Source organism: Diospyros lotus, chromosome 5 (genome assembly GCF_014633365.1).
Source record: "Diospyros lotus cultivar Yz01 chromosome 5, ASM1463336v1, whole genome shotgun sequence".
Classification (NCBI taxonomy): Eukaryota; Viridiplantae; Streptophyta; class Magnoliopsida; order Ericales; family Ebenaceae; genus Diospyros; species Diospyros lotus.
This window is the reverse complement of record NC_068342.1, coordinates 10815326-10838377: the sequence shown is the minus strand read 5'-3', so window position 1 is coordinate 10838377 and position 23052 is coordinate 10815326. Positions and strand designations below refer to the sequence as shown.

Genomic DNA, 23052 nt, shown 5'->3' with positions numbered 1-23052 from the left:
TGAAGATAATTAAAATAAAAATTAATCGAACACCCAATATTGTAACCCTAAACTTAGAGTTGGTGAGGCTTCCACTAAATCCTAATTCAATGTAGCTCTTGATGAGCTATGTAATGCCCACTACCTTTTTAGTGAATAATTAAGGAATTGTTAAGTGAAAAAATTATTTTATAATTTTTTTCTAAATATTGCGACTTTAAAAAAAAACATTTTATGCTCTTGATGCGCTATTGTGGCTCTCTGAAGTGACGCAACAAGTATTCCTGATTGATGTAGAACATGGGTCAAAGCTATTAAACACAAATGGTCAAAATAAGGGGGTATTATGACCAAAATATCCTCGCCGTGCGTCTCACACATCTCTATGCGTCTCATGAGAGATTTTTTTATCATTAGTACATATTTATATAGTCCAAGCGGTACACAAAGGTGTACCAATGACATTTTTCTCTTCATTATCATGTAATATTATATTTTATTAATTGTCCAACTTACATTATTATGTAATATTTTACTTTCTCAATTGCAGTATAAGGGGCGTTTGTTTAAATGAGCAAGATAAGGTGGTATTAAGATAAGATTGGGATTCTTTTTGGACCAAGATATGGAATAGTCAAGATAAGGTCGGGAAACATTCCAATATTTCTATTAGACTGTTTGTTAAATTTTTTAGAATCCATTGGTAACTATATTTTTTCTTTTCATGTGTTTGTTAATATATATGATAAGCACCAAGATAAGGGGTTTTTTTACCAAAATATCCCTATTACCAAATTTATGATTAAAATAGTATTTTATGATTAATATGAATTGTCAAAAAAGTTAAGATTAAAATAAAAAATAATATTTTATTTTCTAAATTCATGTTCAAAAATAAATTTAAAAAAACTTGAAAAGTATAAATAATAATTGTTAGAATTACAATAATTCCATCTAAATAATTTAAAAAATGATGAAAGGAATTATTTTAGTTAATAATATATATATATATATAGAAAAAGAGAGAGAGAGAGAGAGAGAGAGAGAGAGAGAAATTTAAATTTTAAAAATTAATGAAATGAATAATATTATTTAAATTTTAAAAATTGTCAAAATATATAATAATTTAAAAATATATTAAATAATATTAATTATAAGAGTTAAATAAATAAGTTTTTTTAATAAATTTAAATATTTAAAATGCATTAAATGGTATTAATTATCTTACAAGGGATAGATAAGTAATTAAGCCTTATCTTGAAAGAGCCAGATAATTTTATTCGAGAAAGAAGGTCGGATAAATTTATTTTGAAAGGGAGAGATAAGAGGTCACGTGAGACCTTTTTCGAAAATGGTCAGATAAGCTTAACAAACACGTTAGAAAGACCAAACATCCAAAATACTTCTCATATCTAAAATTTTCTCCCCCTTATCTTGATTAACAAACACCCCTTAAATAGGGTCGCAATTCTATTTTTAGCACCATATTCTTGAATCAATTTATATCGATACAAATGAGTTTCTGTATCTTAAGATTAGCCTTCTTAAGTGGTGTTTTAGGCTAAAATTCCTTCATAGTGGTTCCCAAACTCACCAAAATTGGAGAATTCTTCTATTCAATCTGCTCCTAAGCCATTTAGTATCGGAGCCCAAATCAATTCTATCCTTCCCAGAGATTCAAAAGCCAAAGAAAAAAATAAAAGAACAAAAATTTCCTACATAATTTTTGTTTCTTGTTGCCCTTGAAAGGTCCACCTACACTGCTCAAAATCAAAATCTGACACCACCATCGCGTTCAGAACGCCGAAAATAGTCAGGAGTCAAAATTTCACGTCGAATAGAGCAAAATTGACATCACACACGCCCCACACGCCGCCATCTGCAAGCACACGCGCCATACGCACGCAAAGGTTGAAGACAACCCACGTGTCTGCCACATCCATGTCACCACCATCTCCCAACCCCTACCATGTGCCCATCAACTGCCACATCATCTCTGCCATGTGTCTGCCACGTCACACCATGTTAACATCATCCCCCAATCACAGACTGACACGTGTCCACCATATACCACATCATCTCTATCATGTGTCTTTCACGTCACGCTACGTCAACACCATCTCCCAATCCAGAAAGCCACGTGTCCATCAGCTGCCACATCATTTTCGCCAAGTGTCACACTGGTCCAATCCTCTTCTGCCATGTGTCCCAACACTAGGTTAAACTAAGTTTCTTAAATTACATTTTGACACCTAGAATTTTGGAAATTTCTATTTTTCCCTACCAAAATTTTTCAAAATTACCAAAAAAAAAAAAAAAAAAACCCTACCCTTAATTTTGACGCCCTAAATTGATTTTTGCTATTTTTTTCAATTCCCATTCAATCTGAGTTCTAGGAAAAAAAACAATAGAGGAAAACAATATGCCTCCAAAAAGAAAAAATAGACAAGAACAAGACCTTCGTGACCTTGAAATTCAAGAACTGAGAGTACATATTGAGAAACTACAAACACAACTCAATGCTCAGAAAAATTGAAGGAATCGAAAACAAAGAAGTGACTTTGATTCAGATACTGGCATTGGTGCTGAAAACCCATTTGGAAGATTGCAATAAGAAAATGACAACCTATCATCATCATCCTCTAAAAGTCTAATACATATTGTCGCCATCAAAGATCGTACACCCAACCAATAAAAAATCTGGGAATCAAACTAGATTTTCTCGAGTTTGAAAGACGCCTACGACCAAATGACTTTATTGACTGGTTACATATTGTTAAGCAAATGTTTGACCTAAAAACCATTCCGAATGATAAATGCGTCAATATCATCGCCATTAAATTGAGGAAACATGCGTCGATCTGGTGAGAAAATCTTAAGCGCCAACGGGAACCAGAATGCCGACATAGGATCAAAACCTAGGAGAAAATGTGGGGAGAACTCACATAATAGTATCTACCAGCTCACTACAAACAAAAGATGTTCATCAAATTCCACAATTTGCAGCAACAAAATATGACCATTGAATAATACACAATGGAGTTTGGACAACTCAAAATGAAGTAACGTCCGTGAGCTTGAAGAATAAAGTATCACCTGCTACCTTGGAGGATTAAACTCTGACATAGGTAATATTATATCCTTACAGCAATACTGTTGATGATGTTGTCAAATTAGTCATTGTTTCCTAGAAAAATACCCAAGATAGGGTGAATAGGGTTTTTCAAAAATTAATAATAATTTTAACTCTTTTGAAAACTCTTAAATTTGTAATCTTAATATGTGGTGATTGCAGTAGAATTAATAACAATAAAATCACACAACCACAAGGAACAAGAGAAATTTATAGAGGTTCGACTCTAAAAACTTTAATCCTCTCTCTCAAGACTTAGGTTGAGGCTCTCAAGACTTAGTTTGAGATTCCACTAAGGAGAATCAACACTAGCTTTTAATTGGAGCTAGAACCAACATAAAATCCCCTGTCTAAGCAAGAACCACTATTATACTAACTACTAACAAATATAATCACCTCACACAACAAGTGAGTAAAAATAACAATCTTACAACCAGACACAATTACAAACAAGTCATCAACGGTTGAGAATTCCACTAGCTAATACACTTCCAACACTTCAAACCTTCTCATTCTTGTTTGAATGCTCTATCAAGTTTGTTCTACCTTGAGTCTCCATACTTACCCTATATATCTACATCTTCCGAATATACTAGCCATTAAAAAAAATGTTAATATGAAATTTGAAATTCAAAAAAATATGTAGGCTTTCTCAAACAATAAGAAAACATGTCTCACTTTTAATTCAAAATAAATTTATTTTTTTGTATGAGAAATCAAAATTTGAAAATTCAAATATAAGCTTTTGAGACATAAATGATTAAAAAAAGAAAACATATCTAAAAGCAATTCTCCTTTAATTCAAAATAAATTTACTTTTTGCATGGTAAGAGTACCAAAAAATAATTCTCCTTTAATTCAAAATTTAAAAATTTAAATATAAACTTTTGAAATATAAATAATTAAAACAAAAAAACATGTCTAAAAGCAATTCTATTTTAATTCAAAATAAATTTACTTTTTGTATGAATAAGAGAAACATATGTCTAAAATCAATTCTCTTTAATTCAAAATAAATTTACTTTTTGTATAAGAAAGAAATACATTTATATCATAAAAATATTTTTATTATCATTAAGATCGTATTTACTTATCCTTGAGCTTAACAACCATAAAGGTAGAAAAACAAAACGCAAGAAATAGTGTTCTCAATTCTTGGAGAACCAAAGAAGCATTACTAGCCGAGAGAATAAGAATCCAAGAGCCCTAGTTACTAACAAGACTAGTACCTCAAAAGATGTTGTCAAATGAGCTGGAAAAAATTACCCAAATAATCCAAACACTCAAAAATATTTTAAAAGTAAAGGATATGGTCATATTGTCCAAATAAGATAATCATAACCATAGTAGAAGAAGAAGTTCATGACATACCCGTAGAAGAAGAAGTAGATGAAGATGTTGACCTACTTCAGTCTAACGAATAACTTATCTTAGTTGACTGTGGAAAGTCATTAATGGTACGTAGAAACCTTGATACTTTTGTCTCAACAGAAGAAAATTGGCTCCGACACAACATTTTTCACACCAAGTGCACTTCCCATGAAAAGGTCTATAATTTCATTAATGATGGTGAAGATGGTGAAATGTGTGACGCCCTCAGCCCCACCTCTGGGGTGCCACCGTAACCCACGATTACAGCCACGACCACTTGCCAAATTTTTGAAGATCGATTATACTCTTACGAGTTAAGATGCCCTAGGTGAGATCCAGGTTTTGTCGTCCCCGCTTGCCGAGAACTGAGGCCTCTAAAGAAAAATAACAGCGGAGGGCACTCAAATCTCAATCGAGCTACACACTAGGAATTTTAGAGTTGTTAAAGAGACATGATGAGATTATGGGAGCAAATTTACATAAAATCCATAATTTACCAGTAAATAGTAAAAATTTCAATTTCACCACAAGATTCACTTGTTCCACATAGAGGTGCAAATGAGTCGAGCCGAGCCGAGCTTCGCTTAGCTCAGCTCAGCTCGACAAATTTTATCACAAGCTCAACCTCAAGCTCAAGTTTGAGTTGAGCCTGGAAGTTTGGCTCAAGCTTGAGCTTGGTTAGCATAGCCTGAGCTTGAGCTCGAGCTCAGGCTCAAGTGAGCCCCAACTTGAGCTTGGGCTTAGGCTGAAATATATCAAAGTTTTATTTAAAAAAAAAACTAATAAACTGATCTACAATAAAAATAAATATCAATCTAATAATCGACAAATATACTTAAATGAATTCAACTTGATAATCAACAAATATAACATCGACGTAATAATTAAGTAATAATAATTTCACAAATTATAAGAAGCATAATATCATTTATTGTACAAAAAGATAATCAAATTACTTGTTTAGTTATTTTTAAAATAGAAACATAATCAAAATTACAACACAACAAATATATTTTCAATTTAACTTCAAATTAGCTACTCCAAATATCAACCTGCAATTTGAAATTGTAATATTAATCAATAATCATAATTATATATCAAATCACATATATCAACCTACAAAATACAAACATATCAAAAGCTTCCAAGAATCACATACCTTGTTTTGTTTCATGTGACAGAAAAATTTCAGTGATGTTATCATATATATAAAAATATAAAAAATAATAATTTTTATCAATATCAACTAAAAAGATGCTCACGAGCCTATAAGCGAGTTAACTTGTGAACCTCTATTCGAGATAGCTCACGAGCCTATAATCGATCCAGCTCATAAGCCGCTATTCGAGCCAACTCATGTGACGCCCCATCACCATTATCGGGTGTCACCATAACCCAATGTTACGTCAGTAGGTCCCACTCCGGAGGCCGACTATGCCCTAACAACAAGGGGATAAAAATAAAGTGGGTGCCCTAGGTGGGGTCCAGGCTTCACCGTCTCCGGCCATCGAGAACTCGAGGTCTAAGACTCATTTGCAACGGAAGGACACTCGAGTCTCGAATCTAACCTGTGCCTTATGAGCAGATTAATAAATTTGCAATTAGGGTTTATCACAACTTACTCACAAAAAGTACTCATTAAAAGTAACAAGTCCAACTAGGAAATACAAACAGCGTTCAACACAACCACAAAATAATGACATACACGAGTTACTAGGTCGCATTTCCATCATGGGTTGCCATTCTCATCATTCAGCTGGTCTTCAACATACACTGCCTTCCCCTTATCGAACCCCGAACTATCTGTGTGGTTAGTGGGAATGAAATGGGTGAGTCCTAGGACTCAATAAAAGTAATATGCAATGCAGTAAATTATTAAGTATGACATCATAGATAAACATGAAGTGCAACATGCATGCAAGCTCGTCCACCGCACCTATCTCAGGCTCTAGGTGGCCCCTAGTGGTTTCCTCCATGACCCTACCTCGAGACCCCCACAATTAGAAATCCACAGCCTCATGCCTAGGCACTCCCTCAATATCTTATGCAGGCCATGACAAAAGAAATTTACACATAGAGCATATTAAACCCTTACCTCGAGATACGTTTCGCCTGATAGTTTGTACCGTTGACGCACTCAAAATCCCTATATGTATAACAAAATTAATTAAATAAATCCATGACAACCATTCTACTGAAATCCTCCCATACATACCACTAAATTATTTTACTAGGTTAATTTACTAACTAACTACCTTGTCAAGTTAACTAGTTTAACTATAAATTAGTTTTGAAATTAATATACCTCATTGCCGAAAATTCATTTCCAAGCTCTCAGCCACCTCTTCTGCTTCCCTTACTTCATGCCTTCCATTTAACTCCCATGCCCACCTATTTATAGCCTTAGCTACCCCTTGTTTCCACATCCAAATCCATGGTCTCATCCACTATTTTATCCTCACAAGACACAAGGCTAATTATGCCTCTGCAAAACATCATCTTTTTATTTTACTTCAATTTCCTAGGCATCATTTGGTAGTCCATCATTCATTTTCTCCTCAAGTTCCAAGAGTATTTGCAATATAGTATATTATATTATATAATACTCCTCAAGTGAACCCACTGAATTCACCCACAAACTTGACCATTCATACATATACATATTATAAAGCTTACTTGCACACCCATATACCATGTACCTCACTGCACACGTGCACATATAATTTATTATATAATAAAAAATTACATATAAATTCATAAATTATATTCATACTCTCACTTCAACCTTTCACATTACAATTACATCATCAATATCAATTTTATTTAGATTAAAATATCGAAATTCCAAGATTAATAATTCAAGGTTTACTCGATAAAGGTCGATTTCGTCTGTGCGCCTACACGGGATCTTTATTTCACCTGAAAATACTTCAAGGTTGCCTCACTGGCAAAACCGAACTACCCCTAAAGTCCCCTCAGCTTCCCAGAGGTCCCCTACGACCATTCGATACCAATATCCATTCGAGCTTATATACAAATTATTTCATAATTTATTTTCAGTTTGACTGCTTCCAGCATCATTAGCCCCACCTCGAGACTCTCACCAATCTCGTGCCTTCTTCTCTATTTATACTCAATTTTGCACTCAATTTATTACACTTCACCCAATTTATTCTCCGTAAAGTTTGGAGGAATATCATCATGCTTATTCCTTCAATTTCCAACGGTCATCATTCGTATTCCTTCAATTTCTAAAGCCAATTACATCAAAAGAATGAAAAGAGATATTCTCTTCAATTTCTAAAATATTCTCAAATAAAATAATTAATTGCCTATTTTCTCAAATATTCCATAATGACCCCAAATACCGAAATCAATAACTACTATTTATCTCCAAAATTATGAGATTTACAAAAATACGGGATGTTACAACTCGCGACCTAACGAGTCGAACTTTACTAAACTCAAACTTAGCTCATTTATAAATCAAGTTTCAAAGTTAGGGTCAATCTTATCTCGTTTACCTTAACGAACGAACTCGAACAAGCTTTTATCGAGTCGAACATCGAGCTGAGCCTGAACGGCTCGGCTCATTTGCACCCCTAGTTCCACACACACATAATACAAAACATGATAATTCACTAATAAACCCATAAATATCAAAAGTCTTTTCATGGCTCATCAGCCATGTCCACTGGTAACCTTTCTCTTTTCTAAAACCCGAGCCATCTGTATGTTTAGTAATAAGAGGTGACTCATATGACTCAGTAAAAGCAATATATAAAATAACAAATAATAAATTCATGACAATCATAAAAAATATAGAATGGATCATGCATGCAAGTCTGTCCACCTCATCTATCTCAAACTCTTGGTAACCTCATACGACTTTCCCCAGGCCATAACATGAGCTCTGTTAGTCCCAAATCATAGTCTCATGCCTAGGTACTCCCCTGTCACTATATGCAAGTCATAACAGAATAATTTGCACAGAAAAACATATTAAACCCTTACAGTATTAGTTTTTGATGCCTTAATAGCCCATTTGGAAAAAATTCTCCATAGTGTTAAAATCACTGATATTACTCCTCAAAATTCTTCTAACAAAAATTAAACACAATAAGATAAAAGAATCATTTAAATAAATATTACTAATATCAACTTCCATTTAAAATTAGACATTTTACACTTACCTTGCTGTTAACGCTCACACTGCCAGTTCTTTCCTTCCAATTCCTCTCTTTCTTGTTAATGTCTTCCAATCTCTTCTAATTTCTCTCTTACTACTACCTTTCTAATTTCTCTCTTTCTCACTTTTCGTGAGGTTGATGTTGCCTATTTATAGGCAATTAATTGGAGGTTAGTATAATTAAATTTTCAATTCCATCATTACCTACTTAATATTATTTATTACCTACTAATCTTTTTATCATTACCCATTCCCATTATCTTCTTTTATTTGCTCACTAATTCCCCACTTGAACTTTCTTTTAATTAATTAATCTACCTTTACCCACTAATTCCCACTTTAACTTTCTTTTGATTTATTATTTCCCAGTTAGCCTACTAATTCAGCCTAACTACTTAGCTATAGTCACACCCCACAGCCCCCCATGACCTCCTCCTTCCCTCATGCATGTGTGTAACTACCTGATTTTCCAGACTCCTCATTAATATAAGTACACCAATTAATTATATACTAATCTCAGCTAATTTTGCTAGAAGTAAATTCCCGCATTTTACTTCCTAAGGTTCAAACCCAAGACTTCCTACTCCTCTCGCATGCTCGTAACCACTAGGTTACAAGGCTCCTCATTTACTTTATTGTAAAGACTATTTCTTATACTAAACCAACTCCCATAAAATCACCAATAAATTATAAATAAATTATTTCAAATACAGAAATTAATTATTTGTTTTCCCAAAATACCAAGACATTACAAAGGGTGAGTAGGAAGAAGCCTAATGAATGATAGTGGAGATGGTGGAGGGTGAGTAGGAAGGCCATTTGAAGAAAAAATCAATGACAATGCTTATAAGATCAAATTACTAGGTGATTATGGAATCACTGTCACCTTCAATATAACAGATTTATCACCTTACTTTGAAGATCAAACACAACTCGATGACGAATTTTCTCAAATCAAGGGAGAATGATGTAAAACAAGGGTCGTAGCCATTAACACAAAGGACCTTTCCTGCTCACCCTCCACCATCTTGACTATCATTCATTATCCACCATCATTATCATGTAATATTGTATTTTATCAATTATTCCACTTACATTATCATGTAATATTTTACCTTTTCAATTGTAGTTTAAATAGGGGTAGCAATTCCATTGTAAACACCCCATTCTTGAATCAATTTGTATCAATACAAGTGAGTTTCTGTATCTTAGGATTACCCATCCTAAGTGGTGTTTTAGGCTAGAATTCCTCCATAGTGTGGTTCCCAAGCTCACCAAAATTGGAGAATTCTTCTATCCAATCTGCTCCTAAGCCAATTTTGACCAGAGGTTGGCTTGAGATCATGGTTGTCTTAAGGCAAATGCCACTAAAGCCTATGCCTAAAGCCCCCCAAAAAAGGGGCCCCAAAAAATTTTCAGAGACCACTAGCCTTGCTGCTTAAAAAGACACCACCGACGGCTGACCAATTGTCAGCCCCTAGAAAGAGGGTCCCAAAAAATTTATAGAGGCCGTCGCCCTTGCCCAGAAGGAGGCTACTGATGGCAGACTAGTCAACCACCCAGGAGCCAAGACTAGGAGGAGGCGGAGCCGAGGAAGAGATGATGAGACACCAACTAGACCAGAAGAGATAGTGCACGTGAGAGAGAGACGACTGACCGGACACGATTGCAGTCGCGATCGCGTGCAGGAAAGAAATGATTGATGAGACGCAGTTATGGTCGCGCACGCGAGAGAGAGAGAGAGAGAGTCTACGTCGCTGCCCCTGCTAGCACCAATTGCCGACCGCCAGATTGTCACTACCAGCCCCTTCCCTTCTCTGCTGCAACAATAAATATGGGTGAGACCCCTATCTAGTTACCACCTAGGGCCCATAACCCCTTAGTTGCCCTGCATGAGATCTTCAGAGGATTGGCTCAAACATTTCAAATTACTCAAAAGAGATTCATCAAGCGAAACACTAAGGCTGCGTTCTCTTTACTGTTTTCAAGTCATTTTTAGTTTTCAATTTTCAAAAATAATGAAAACATGTTCTCTTTACTATTTTTAAAAATGCATTTTTGAAAACAAAAATTGTAAAGAAAACTCAAAACAACAAAAAGTTGTTTTGAATGTTTTCATTCAAAATAAACTCTAAACTCAAAATATATTTATTTATTTATTTATTCATATTTTATTATTGTAATAAAAAAATATTACAAAATTCATTAACATTAAAATGTATATATATTTTTTTAATAATATATTAGCATTAAATATTTCTAATTTACTGAATAATCAAATTTATTGAATAAAATATTATTAAAAATTTATTTTCAAAATTTCAAAGTGAACGTGTTTTCTAATTTTCTATTTTGAGAAATAGTTTTTCAAAATGACAAAGAGAACGTATTTTTAATTTTCTAAAAATAGACTAACAAAATAGAAAACTTAAAATAAATTCAAAACTCAAAATTAAAAATTAAAAAATAATAGGAACCTATGTAACACCCTTTCCCGAGATTCCCTAATCCCTGGGCAGCCTGGAAGAGAGAGCATTGTGTATCAAGAAAAGAACCAACAACCATCAACAAACGAATAATATATCTACACATCATGTGTAAGCCACCGAACCCAAAATGTAAATGGAAAACTTTTAGGGGTTACAACCCAATTCTACACAAGGTTACATGTTACAAGATAAAACCTATACAATCTTTAGCCACATATTTCCCCAAGACCTTTGATTTGAGAGCAGATCCGCGCACACCTCTTACTACCCATCATTCTTGCTCGACCCCTTGCCAGTTATTCCTTTACTTTTACCTAGAATGGTGAAGAGTACAAGGTAAGCTACAAAGCTCAGCAAGTATAAGAAATATGAAGGAAAAACATAGCAGATAGTAATATGACAGGGGTAAGGTGAGTGGTATTTGAAAAGCATTTAGATGTGGAGGATAGATTACAACACATGGACCACACACCCACCCATGATAATAATGTCATGCATAACACACAGGAAAGCCGGTAAACACATAACTGGCTAACGACCTCACATAACAATATAAAATGCATCAAAATACATACCGGCATGTAACTGATACCTGCAACCAGAGTGTAACGCCCCGCTTTTTCGAGCGTTAAATAACTTAGGAATTTTAGGAATTTTTTTTTTTTTTTATAAACCATTCCCGACAATCCCGTTTTACCTTCCCAGCATACTAAACAAGAACCGATAAGCCAAGACAGGTAATCATCATAAATGCGGAAGCTAAAATCGAAATCTGATATGGTACAGAATCGTAATCCACTTTAATCATAAAATAAGAATTCATACCATTACATCTTTAAATACTTAATTACATGGAGACTCATCATCAAGAGATAACAATTGAGTACCTCATTTGATACAATCCTAAAAATACCTCGCAATTACATTAAACCATAACAATTATACATGATCATCAATATAATAATATATCCAGACTACTCATGAGGAAACAAATACAGGGACAACTTGCCAAACTCATCGACTACGTCATCACGTGCCGTTACGTCTCAATCACCTCCTTGCCATATCTGCAAGTCCTATCTGGAACATGGAATGTTCTAGGGGCATAACCCATTAGAAGATGAAACTTCTAGTGAGGGTTTAAAAACATGATACGTTAATGCATAATGCAAATACATGAACAAACACTTGCCCTAGTGTAGTTTCCCAGCCCCAGCCCGGCACGAAACCCTAGGTAGAATCCCAAACCTCTGCAGGATAAGTCTAACGTTGTTCCATCATTGCCCTTGGGAAATTACGGCTACACTTTGAGGGTGACATCCCATCCCCATGCACAAATATCAGTATGACAATAATATCGTGCCATACAAATATCACGACTTTCCATGCAATATGACAAAATGAATCATATCTTTTGTAAATATCATGCATATATAAGCAATCATATCTTTCATAAATATCATGAATAATAAACAATCATATCATATAGGATAGGAAAAACTCACATTTGCCCATAGATCAAATCACCTAGAAAAACGCGCATTGCCTCAATATGCGTGTCTGACCTCGATTCTCATGCCAACTCTCAAAAGTTACACCAATCACATCATCTCGATCACCTCAATCATCAAAATGATATTTAGTTACTAAATATCCTCAATATTCCATTTATTTCATTTTTCCTTCATTTTCTCTCATTTTTCCTTTTCGAAAATTCCAATAAATACATCGAGACTATTTTCTCAAATCTAATTTCACAAAAATTCATTATAGGCTAAGAACATCGAGGGAAAATATCAGACTTACCGGGATGTTGTGTTTTCATGCAAAACGAGATTCTTTGGTGCTAAAACCGAGACATTGGGAACCCGAACTTCAAAACTTTTTGCACAGACCTTCATAAAATATTTTTCTCTATTTTTTTGTATTTTTTCCAAATTTTTCCTGAAGCCCACACGCGCCTAGGGCCAGTGGCGCACGTGAAGCACCAGCTCGTGACCGGCACGCGCCGATCGTCTTCTTCGACAAACTTTTTCTGGCGACGACCGATTGCTCCACCCCTCGAAAACCCTCCTTAAGTCGATCAATATAGCATGTTTGGGGTTTGAAAGGAGACCCGTAGATGCTCCGATCGGCCGTTTATAGGCTCGGTTTTGTCGCCCACCTAGTTTTTCCAATAAAGCCTCGAAAACCCCTCAAACCTATACGAAAATGCCCCAAATTCTCCGGATAGCTTCTACACCTCATGGGCTTCAAAAGCCCCTTATTTTGGACGGCCAATTCATTCGATTTCGTGGCCAATTTGAAGCCTTAATCTTCCCAACTTTCAGCCACTTTGAATGCCTATTTATAGGCATTTTCGATCCTTAAAACGCTCGATTTCGACCAACCCCAGTCTCTTAGAGCCTCTACCTCCCCCAAGTCGGTCCAAAAACCCACCGAAATGCTCCATTTTTTTGCTATCAAAGTGGGCAAACTTTCGGCCACTTTCGGCCGAAAGTTAACTTGATTTCGACGCGATTTTGGCCACTTGTTGGCCAAAAATCTCGTCTTGGCCTTGCCCCCGAGGTCCCCCAGCCCTTTCCTCGTGTCTCTTATGGCTGAATTTGGCGATAGGATGGTTGGTCGGCCATGGTTGCTTTGGATTTTTTTGAATTTTCATTTTAGCCCCTTACATTTTGGCTTTCTCACTTTAACCCATTTTCACAAAGCCCCTCAACTTTACATAATTGTATTTACGACCCTCAAGCCTAAAAACATCTAGTTGACCCATGAAAATTCTGAAAAAACATCGTTTTAGCCTCCCTCTGGCAATTTTGAAAAACTACACTTTGGCCCGAATCTTTATTTTGGCCCTAAACTTCTTCGTTTCTTCCTAAAACCAATGAAGGGTTGTTCCTCATGAAAAACCGAAGCCCCCTCAAGCTTCCATTGATTTCTCGGAAGTCGTCTATAACAATTCGGTATTATAGCCTAATTGGCAGCTACATTTTAGCTGTACCGAAAATCGTTCCCGATCTGATTTCTTTTGACACCATAAATCCTATCTCGGGGTGCTTGTTAATGCCACATAATTTTTGTTTGGCATCTTGGCTTCAGGGCACTCCCTGCAGTCGATTTGGTCAATTTTTTGGGCTATTCAAATACTAATCTTCTCTGAAATCCCATTTTTCTAATAAATTGTTTATTCTTAATTAATCCAAATTTCTAGGGTATTACACAGAGAATCTGTGATAATCTATGGACCATAGGTCATATCTCATATACTCGGCTATAGCCATACATATATATAATCTTGCCCAGCATCGTCACCTCTGGGTGCGCCCCTCAGTGGTCACCACATGAGCGTAACCCCAGTCAAGCTAGTGCCTACTGGTTTTAGGGGATATATCTCCGTGGTACACAACCGCAGCGCGCATTATCTGCCCATTGCTTCCATGCAAATGCAATGCAACAACTTGGTGGCCACACTCAATGTTCATGCAACAGTAAATTTTCGTGCTTTATGAGAACGCATGTAATGAGAAGTTAATGTTCACACATAACATGCCCATTATGCACAATTACCACACCATCAAAACATGTCATGACAGGGAATAACATTCTTAATTGCCATTATTCTCATCTCATAATCATGGACATCACAGTGATTGAATAGCACCATAAGTAAGGAAATTTCTCACTCAACTCACAGGAGCATGGAAAATAAGAAAAATATCTTTGGGCGCGTAAAGCAATAATAGGCTCCAAATATACATACTATGGTTAGGAGTAATATTTGAATTTAATAATTTATTCCCATTTCATGTCATGACCATTATTGGCAATAAATCATATTAAGGATATGGAAGACTTCACTCTTAGGCTTCAAGAGTAAATCAGAGTAAGTTGGTTAATTTTTGAAACGTTGGCAGGGTCTGGGGAAGGGACAAGCTTCCCATGAAAAAAATCTTAATGAATACACCATTCCTTAAGGAAAGTGGGGAAGAACAAGCCCCACAAAGCTGTCAAAACATTCCCCAAGTTGTAAGTCCATTAATTCATAAGAATCAACCATATAACTCACACCCTTGTTTATGTAGTAACTTTTGTTTATTTCTCTTGCATTCAACCTCAACAACACCCTTAAGTTCCTAAACCACTCCCACAGTACTCTTCTTGTCACCCCTATGTGTATATATCAAGGTTTTATCAAAATCCCTAGAACCCAATACCACGTTTACAGTTAATTACAATTCAAAAGATAGAAGGTAAGGAAGAGAACTTGCCTTCTTAAGCTTCATGTGACGCTCGATAGCATCTAGAGACCTCTTGGATGGTAGTATTCGACTTGAGGTTGGAGAGGAAGAAGAGGGTTTTCAAAGAAGAAGAAACTTTCGAGAGAAGTTTTAGGTTGCTCGAAGGATACGTTGATATTTTTCCCCAAATTTCCCTCTTTTATATTTTCTCCAAAAGTGATACTTATCCATCCGATTATTTTCATAATTTCTTTAAAATTTCTTTCTTATGTCATAATTCTAGAATTTTCTATGACTTTCCAGAGTTAACGATGACTCAGAATGTATATATATATATATATGTATCGCTGAGAGGGATATCTGAATGTGTTATGAGGCATTCGAATGTCAAGGAGTTGAAATTCAAAAGTTGAGAGAGTCATTTGAATGTATCCTAGGACATTCGGATGTTTTTCTTAAAGATATAAGGTCTCATGCAAAGAGATTCGGATGATATGGCTCGTATTCGAATGAATTAGAGAAAGATTTCAAGTTATGAGAGTGACATTCGAATGAATTTTAAATAGTAACTTGAATTGCTGAAGGAATTGGAAGCTCATTCGAATACAACAGTGCCCTCATTCGGATGAATTTTGCAATTTTCACATGGCTCATTCGAATGTGAAGGCAGCTCATTTGAATGTGAGGGTTTAATTTACAAAATCGGATTCTGGACAGCTTCAACACCTGTTCGAGCTTTGGCCATAACTCTCTCATCCGAACTCCGATTGAAGTGATTCAAGATGTTATTGAATGATAAAAGAAAGATCTACAACTTTCATGTTTTGAGTTTTGAAAGATTCGGATTGAAATATGGTCGAAATCTGGTTACAAAAAGAACACGCACACAAGAACATAGGCCATTCGAATTGCTTGACTCCTCATTCGAATACTCCACCCCCCATTCGAATGGCTCCCTATAGCATTCGAATCTCTTTACTAAAACTCACAAAACTCATCCGAATAAAACCCAAGACTCACATTTGAATGTCTAAGCTCTCATTCAAATATCCTAGCTTATATTCGGATGTCTAAGATACAATTTCACACACATTCAGCTGCAACACCAAAAATCTAACTTAATCACTTGACCCTTATTAAACACTTAAAAAATTATCACCAAAACAACATATTAAACATCAAGCCTAACCAACGAAATCCTTCAAACATGATACGAAAAACTAATTCGTGTCGTTACAACCTAGCCTAAATATCGTGATTAGTAATTATTAGTCTGGTCGCCACCGCCACTTTCCAAGCAGGCATCAATCCTCCGGCTGGCATGTTCTGTTGGAATATGCCAATATTCTTGGGATCTCCGCGACTTCCGGCTTCGGCCCATCAATTGTCTCTGAATTTTTGGGACCTGATCCTAGGCCGTCTCTGTTCTTGTTTGCTAACACATGTGGTCTTTGCGCGTCGTGCACGGTCATTGGCTATCTCACCATTGGATTTCCCTTACAGCTGGTGGTCGAGATGGTGACATTGGCTACGATGTTCGCTTACGGTGCTGCTATTGGCAATCTTGCAGAGAAGCACTCCGTTGAGTCCGTTCCCTGCCTCCGCCAACTGCCATTGACAAGGTGGTTGACAGGATGGGCATCGAAAGTTCATAAATGAATCAACTAAACGTAGTTAGGGTTTGGAATGACGGTTTGGGCCAAGAAGATGCAGTGAGGTGGATTCCATCTATTTTATTTTTAAAAAATGTTATTTAAACACTAACCTTTCATATTTTATATATTTATATTAGTACGATAAAAATATAAAATGTTAATTTTAAGTATCAAAATTAAATATTTAAATACCCACCACCATTGATCTACAGCCCAAATCCTTTTGTTGTCATCCAGATATATCCGCTATCCAAATCCATAAACGTTATTTGAATTTTAAATTATGTTAAAAAGTTATGAGTTTTAAGCTAATCCCCCTGACTTCTTCTTCTTCTTCTTCTTCTTCTTCTTCTTCTTTTTTTATAGCTTTTTAAACTGCATGACAAAAACACCCTTTAACTGAGTTAAAAGACCAAAAATGCCCTCAAATATATTCCAAATCTCTAACCAATGTCCCCAATCTCACTTCGGCGTCTTCACTACTGCCTTCCGCCATCACTGGTCGTCATCATTCGCACGTTGCACCGCTTGCGCCCACGTCGGCGGTCGCTGGATGAAGAAGAAGAAGAAGCAGCAGCAGCGCGTCTCTCTCCCTCTCTGGGTTCAGATCCCCGGAACCCATCGTCCCAATGACAGGTTCCAGAGATCTAGTCGAAACCTCTGGTTCCATCGGCCCCTTACCCTTTCAATACAGGTAAATTGTCTACAAAAGCACCGTATTTCCAATGACTTTCTATTGCTTTTCTGCAACATGAAATAGGATTCTTCATCCAAGAATGAGGAACAATTTGCTTTCAATTTTGGAAAACCATCTTCAAGCTCCAGATCATCTTTTTTACGATAAAAATAACACGGGGCAGCAAAAACAAACTGGCATAGTAAACATCTCGCAGAAGAAGAATATAAAGGAAGAAGAAGTCCCACCAAGAAAGAAAAGAATGGACAGAAAAGATCATCTTCTTAATCTTGTACAGAGGATGGGAAGAGAGTTCATCTTCATCATCAAGAGAGCATTCTAATCATATCAGTTGAAAGATGCGGTTAAAGTATGCTGCAGCCTTTGTGTTTTCTCCTGTGTCTCTTGGACTTTGGCGGCTGCAAAACCGCCTTGATTGCAGCATCGAAGACAACCTTCACATTCTGCATTTTCGAAGAAAAAGTACATTAAACCGGCAGCAATTTAGAAAGTAATCATAAAGGCGATCACCCAACAGCCCTGTTCTCTTTGGATGGCCCTCTCAATGACTAATTCAAAACCACAATGTCAAACAGCTGTGATAATGCATTGCAATACAGTCGTGTTCGTTCTTAATTTCGGGGATCTATAGCTAAGCTTCGGTAGTGGTTGTTAAAATGAATAAAATAAGACTCTATTAAAATAATTTATCTGTAAAATTTAAGATAAATTATCCGAATAAGGGGAAGAAATAAATTTATCTTGAAAGTTGAAGATAAAAAATCACATGACTTCTTTTTAAAATATTTAACAAATATAATAAAAAACACTTTCATATCTCACATTTTTTAATCTATATCTTGATCAACAAATATTACCATAGTAAATTAGTAATAGTACCTCCATCTGATTCTTTCCACGGTCCTTTTCTTTTATTGTTTTTGTTTCACTGATTTCAGGCCATTTTAAAGGTTAAGTTATTTCCCAAAAGAGCAGAGCAAGCATTTATCTGCAATGTAATTCACTTTTTTTCCTTTCTCGACAATGGTTCCATAATTTGCACAAATTTGCAGGTGTTAGATATGCAAACTATAGCCCGAATTCTCACGGCTGTTTCATATGGAAGTAACAGTCAGAAGCACAAGTACAAACCTGCTGCGTCTTGGAGCTACACTCTACATATGCCACTGCTCCAATTTGCTTCTTTAGTTCTTCACCCTGTCACCAAAAGTTCAAGAAGGCAATCTTAGGGGGAACTAAAAAGAGATACAATCATACAACTAAAGAGGTTGCTATGCGAAATGTTGTTTTTACTTCTAAACCAGGTATAGTGACTATACTTAAGTATACCTTTACTAAAATGGCATTACCATTTGTTTTTTTTTTTAAGTATAGAACTATAAAACTGCAAATTGAAGTATAGAACCTTTTTCTAAAGCACTTTTTTAACATCATCCTTTCAATTTTCTCTTTTACTGACTTTAGCATATTTTGCACTAGTTTCACATAATTTTTGCAAACAGAGCTCACAAATTTCTTATGTACCTGTGCTGTAGAAATGGTAGATGCACCAGGATAATTCATTTGAAATTGCTTGTCTTCTCTCAAATCTGCCATTTGAGTGAACAAACTTAGATGCTAAAAGGCACATGGAGAGAGGAAGGAAGGATTGAATTAGTAACACATTTGGCTAACCCCAAAGCCCATAAGCAGCTAATTAATTTCCCCTTCAATTCTTATGTACTGTCATATATGCAAGTTTAAACCATTTATTCGCTTCATTAATAATTAAGATGTTAATTTAATAAAAATGCAACATTGAGCTAACATATAAATTTTTAGGCCATAAAAGGAGAAAAAGATGAAAGGAAAGAGAGGAGAAAAGGGGCTTCTTCACTTTTCAAAATCATGATAGATGAAAGAATAGTTCTCAGAAAAAATAAGAAAATAGAAAGCATAGTTACCTAGTTTTGTCCCCACTAGAATAATGGGTACTGATGGAGCATAATGCCTTAGTTCAGGGACCCACTTCTCCAATATAACAGGGAGCAGAAAGCAAAAGTGAGAAGACATAAATAAACGATTAGACAATTATAGAACATGATTAAATTCATAAATGGAAGACAAACCGCCACAACATGGCTTAAATTGAAAGAAAAGGGAAAAAGAAGCCTACCTTTTTCGATATATTTTCAAAACTTGGCCTACTTATTAGAGAAAAGGCAAGGACAAAAACATCAGCTCCTCTATAACTAAGAGGCCTCAGCCTGTTGTAATCTTCTTGCCCTGCATAAACAAACATTCAAGGATATCAGTTGGGAGCAGAGGTTAATTACTGGTTTCAGTGTTTGTAATGTTTCACACTTGCAGTCATTTCTTTTAAGCAGAGGGCTATCCGAATTCCTTTCATCTTTCAAAGATCAATCTATTCATGAATCAATGGCAGACATGGTCATTTACAGTGTGATAACATGCCATGATTCATGTTAACCAACTTCTTTTGTCTGTGGGGTCTCATCTGTGGATTTATCAACAAAGACAAGAAGAATTGATATCATTGTTAATTCTTGAAGAATACGCATGGTCCACTCTTTGAAGATTTCAACACCAGAACCAAAGATGGTAAAAGGAATTCCTAAATCAATATCCCTTGACAACTAGGAAAAAAAATGCTACTCCAGACCAGTGGTTCACTAATTTTCTTTCAAGTTTCAAATGACCATGTATCAGGGCATCTCCAACCGTTTACCTGGTCTTACCCCAAATTCGGGTAAAGGAATAGTTTATTCTTTTTTTTTATTTTTTTATTATAAATATTTTTTTATAATGTAAATTATTTACTTATTTATTATATATCAACTTAAATTATTACCTAAAAATTACATAATTAAATAAAATATTTTAATTATCAATAATATTAGAAAATAAAAGCATTACATTTACTATCTCAATTAACAAAACATTAAATAAGATTCTACTCAATGACCCATAGGGATAAAAAAGGCAAAACTGAAAAGAAAGACTGATGAAGAAAATACAAAATTTATTGAAGCTATTAAAGAAAAAAATCGACAATTTGCCAACATTTTAAAAAAGAGCAACAAGGATGGACAATAGATTTACCAAATCCAGATGATCCGAGTACAAAATGAGTCAAGGAAGTTGGCTATGGCTGAATATCGAGAGGAAAATAAGATTTTATTGAAAGATTTGACATCCATAGAGGATCCGAATTTACGGGAATATTTTCGAATTAAATAAATGAAAATTTTACAAAAAGAACTCAACAACAAGTTGGCGGATCTCAAAGTACCCCCGGTTCCTTTGGCCAATTTTTCGATGATATTGGAGGATTCGGAAGTAATTTACCGGATTATTAAATTATTGTTTTTGTTTATGTAGTATTTAAAATTCAATAATATTTAGTTTTCAAGATGTATGATGTTGTAGTGTTCATTGAGTTCATTTCTAATTATTGTGTCTGTAACTTTTATTTAGTAATTTTTAATTTAGTGTATTTTATAATTATTAATCAATTATTATTTCGTAATTTCTAATTTAGTGCATTTATTAGTTATTATTCATTAATTGATTATAATTTATTAATATTATTTAAATATTATTAATACTAATAATAAGTAAATAAAAAATGTAAAAATATATAAAGGTGGGATACAAAAGGAATTAAATTTTGTTATGGTTAAAATGCGCCGGGGGGGGAATAAACATAATTTGGGGATGGGTTGGAGATGGTCTCAAGCTATTAAATTCCAAAACTAGGTTCATCATTTATTTGGATGCACAGAGAACAAAGATTAGAACTTGAATGATCAAATTCTACTGTAATACTAAAAAGTTATTCTATGGGATCTTTAACCATTGCTGGCTAGAAGAACTGCAAAGCCTTGAGTGTTGGATTTCAGAGATTTCCTACATTTTCCTCCATGTTTGCACAATTGAAACATGCCAACAAGGAATATCACGTTGAAGAATCAAACTGATGCAAAAAGAAACATAAAATAATTTGGATTTCAGAGACTAGATTAACCCATGAACACTTTTTTCAAAGAATTTCACCACCAGGTTTCTCCTATCAGTGTTTCAGCATTAGAAAACAAAAGTAAAAAAATAAAAAATCCTAAAAGCACGTATACTAGTGTTACATATATGTGCATAAATTGCCTACAGAGATAGGACAGAGGAGGGGAGAATCATACCAGCAGTATCCCAAAGACCCAGGTTTATAGTATGCCCATCAACCTTGACATTGGCACTGAAGTTGTCAAAAACAGTTGGAACGTAATCCTGACCAAAAAACAAAACAAAATCCAGAAGATAAAACAAAGAAAACCCAAAAGAATTGAGAATCAGAGCAATTAAAATCACAAATGGAAAAGGTGTTGCGGATGTAGGAATAAATTCAGAGGAAGATCAAAATCAACGAAACCCCAAGAAATGCAAAGCAATATTAGGCACAACGGGATGAAAAGGATAAAATTACAGTGGGGAAGGTGTTGCTGGTGTAGGAGATGAGAAGGCAAGTTTTCCCAACGGCTCCATCTCCCACTGTGACACATTTGATGAACTTTGTTGCGGTGGTAGTATTCATCTCATTATACTGAACAATTCCAAGGCAGAACCAATTCCCACTGCCCAGAAGCTTCTATCCGACGGCTCAAAAACCCTTCTCAGAGAGAGAGAGAGAGAGAGAGCTCTGCCTTTCTGTTTCCTGTGCTTGGCAGAGATTTTGGAGTGGGAAGGAGGAAAGTGGTTGTTTTGGGTGGGGGGGTGTAAGAGCAGGAAAAGCAGTGAAAGTTCTCTTTATGGCTCTTTCTGCCCAGGCAGCAAGAGCCATGAGCTCCCTTTATTTTGAGCTGTCGGGGAGGCAAAATTTGAGGTAGGAAAGGGATATGAATATACTCAAATAATTTTATTATTATAAAAAAAATACTTAATACTGTCGCATATAATTATGTATATCTGTCTTCAGACAGACATCTCAATTGCAAATTCACCAAAATATCAACATATTCTAATTGGGTTCCATCCTAATTAATTGTGCACTCCATTATTTACTGTTACTAAACTTTGGAGGATGAAAATTTTGATTTTTGTGGTTGAGATATCTATATTCATAATAAAAAAAAGTGGTCCCTATTTAACAAACATTTATGATGATATTCTAATAATCATTACACTTGGTCCCTTTATACAAAAATAAATACGATCAAAGCTATCATTCAGGCTGCTGTGCTGCTAAAAGATTTTAAATTTTTAAATGAAAATTTTGAATTTAATAATAGATTGAAAGTCAAAATTCTC

General features: G+C 35.2%; 1 protein-coding gene across 1 annotated transcript; it reads right to left on the bottom strand.

Moving 5' to 3' along the window:
• Nucleotides 1-17508: 17508 nt before the first annotated feature.
• Nucleotides 17509-22579, bottom strand: LOC127802593 (rac-like GTP-binding protein 5). The gene is made up of 7 exons (XM_052338488.1): nt 22232-22579; nt 21948-22035; nt 19907-20016; nt 19695-19758; nt 19276-19340; nt 18883-18948; nt 17509-18194 (listed from the first exon to the last, which is right to left on the bottom strand). The coding sequence occupies exons 1-7, from the start codon at nt 22337-22339 to the stop codon at nt 18096-18098; spliced, it is 600 nt and encodes a 199-aa protein (XP_052194448.1). The 5' UTR covers nt 22340-22579; the 3' UTR covers nt 17509-18095.
• Nucleotides 22580-23052: the final 473 nt, after the last annotated feature.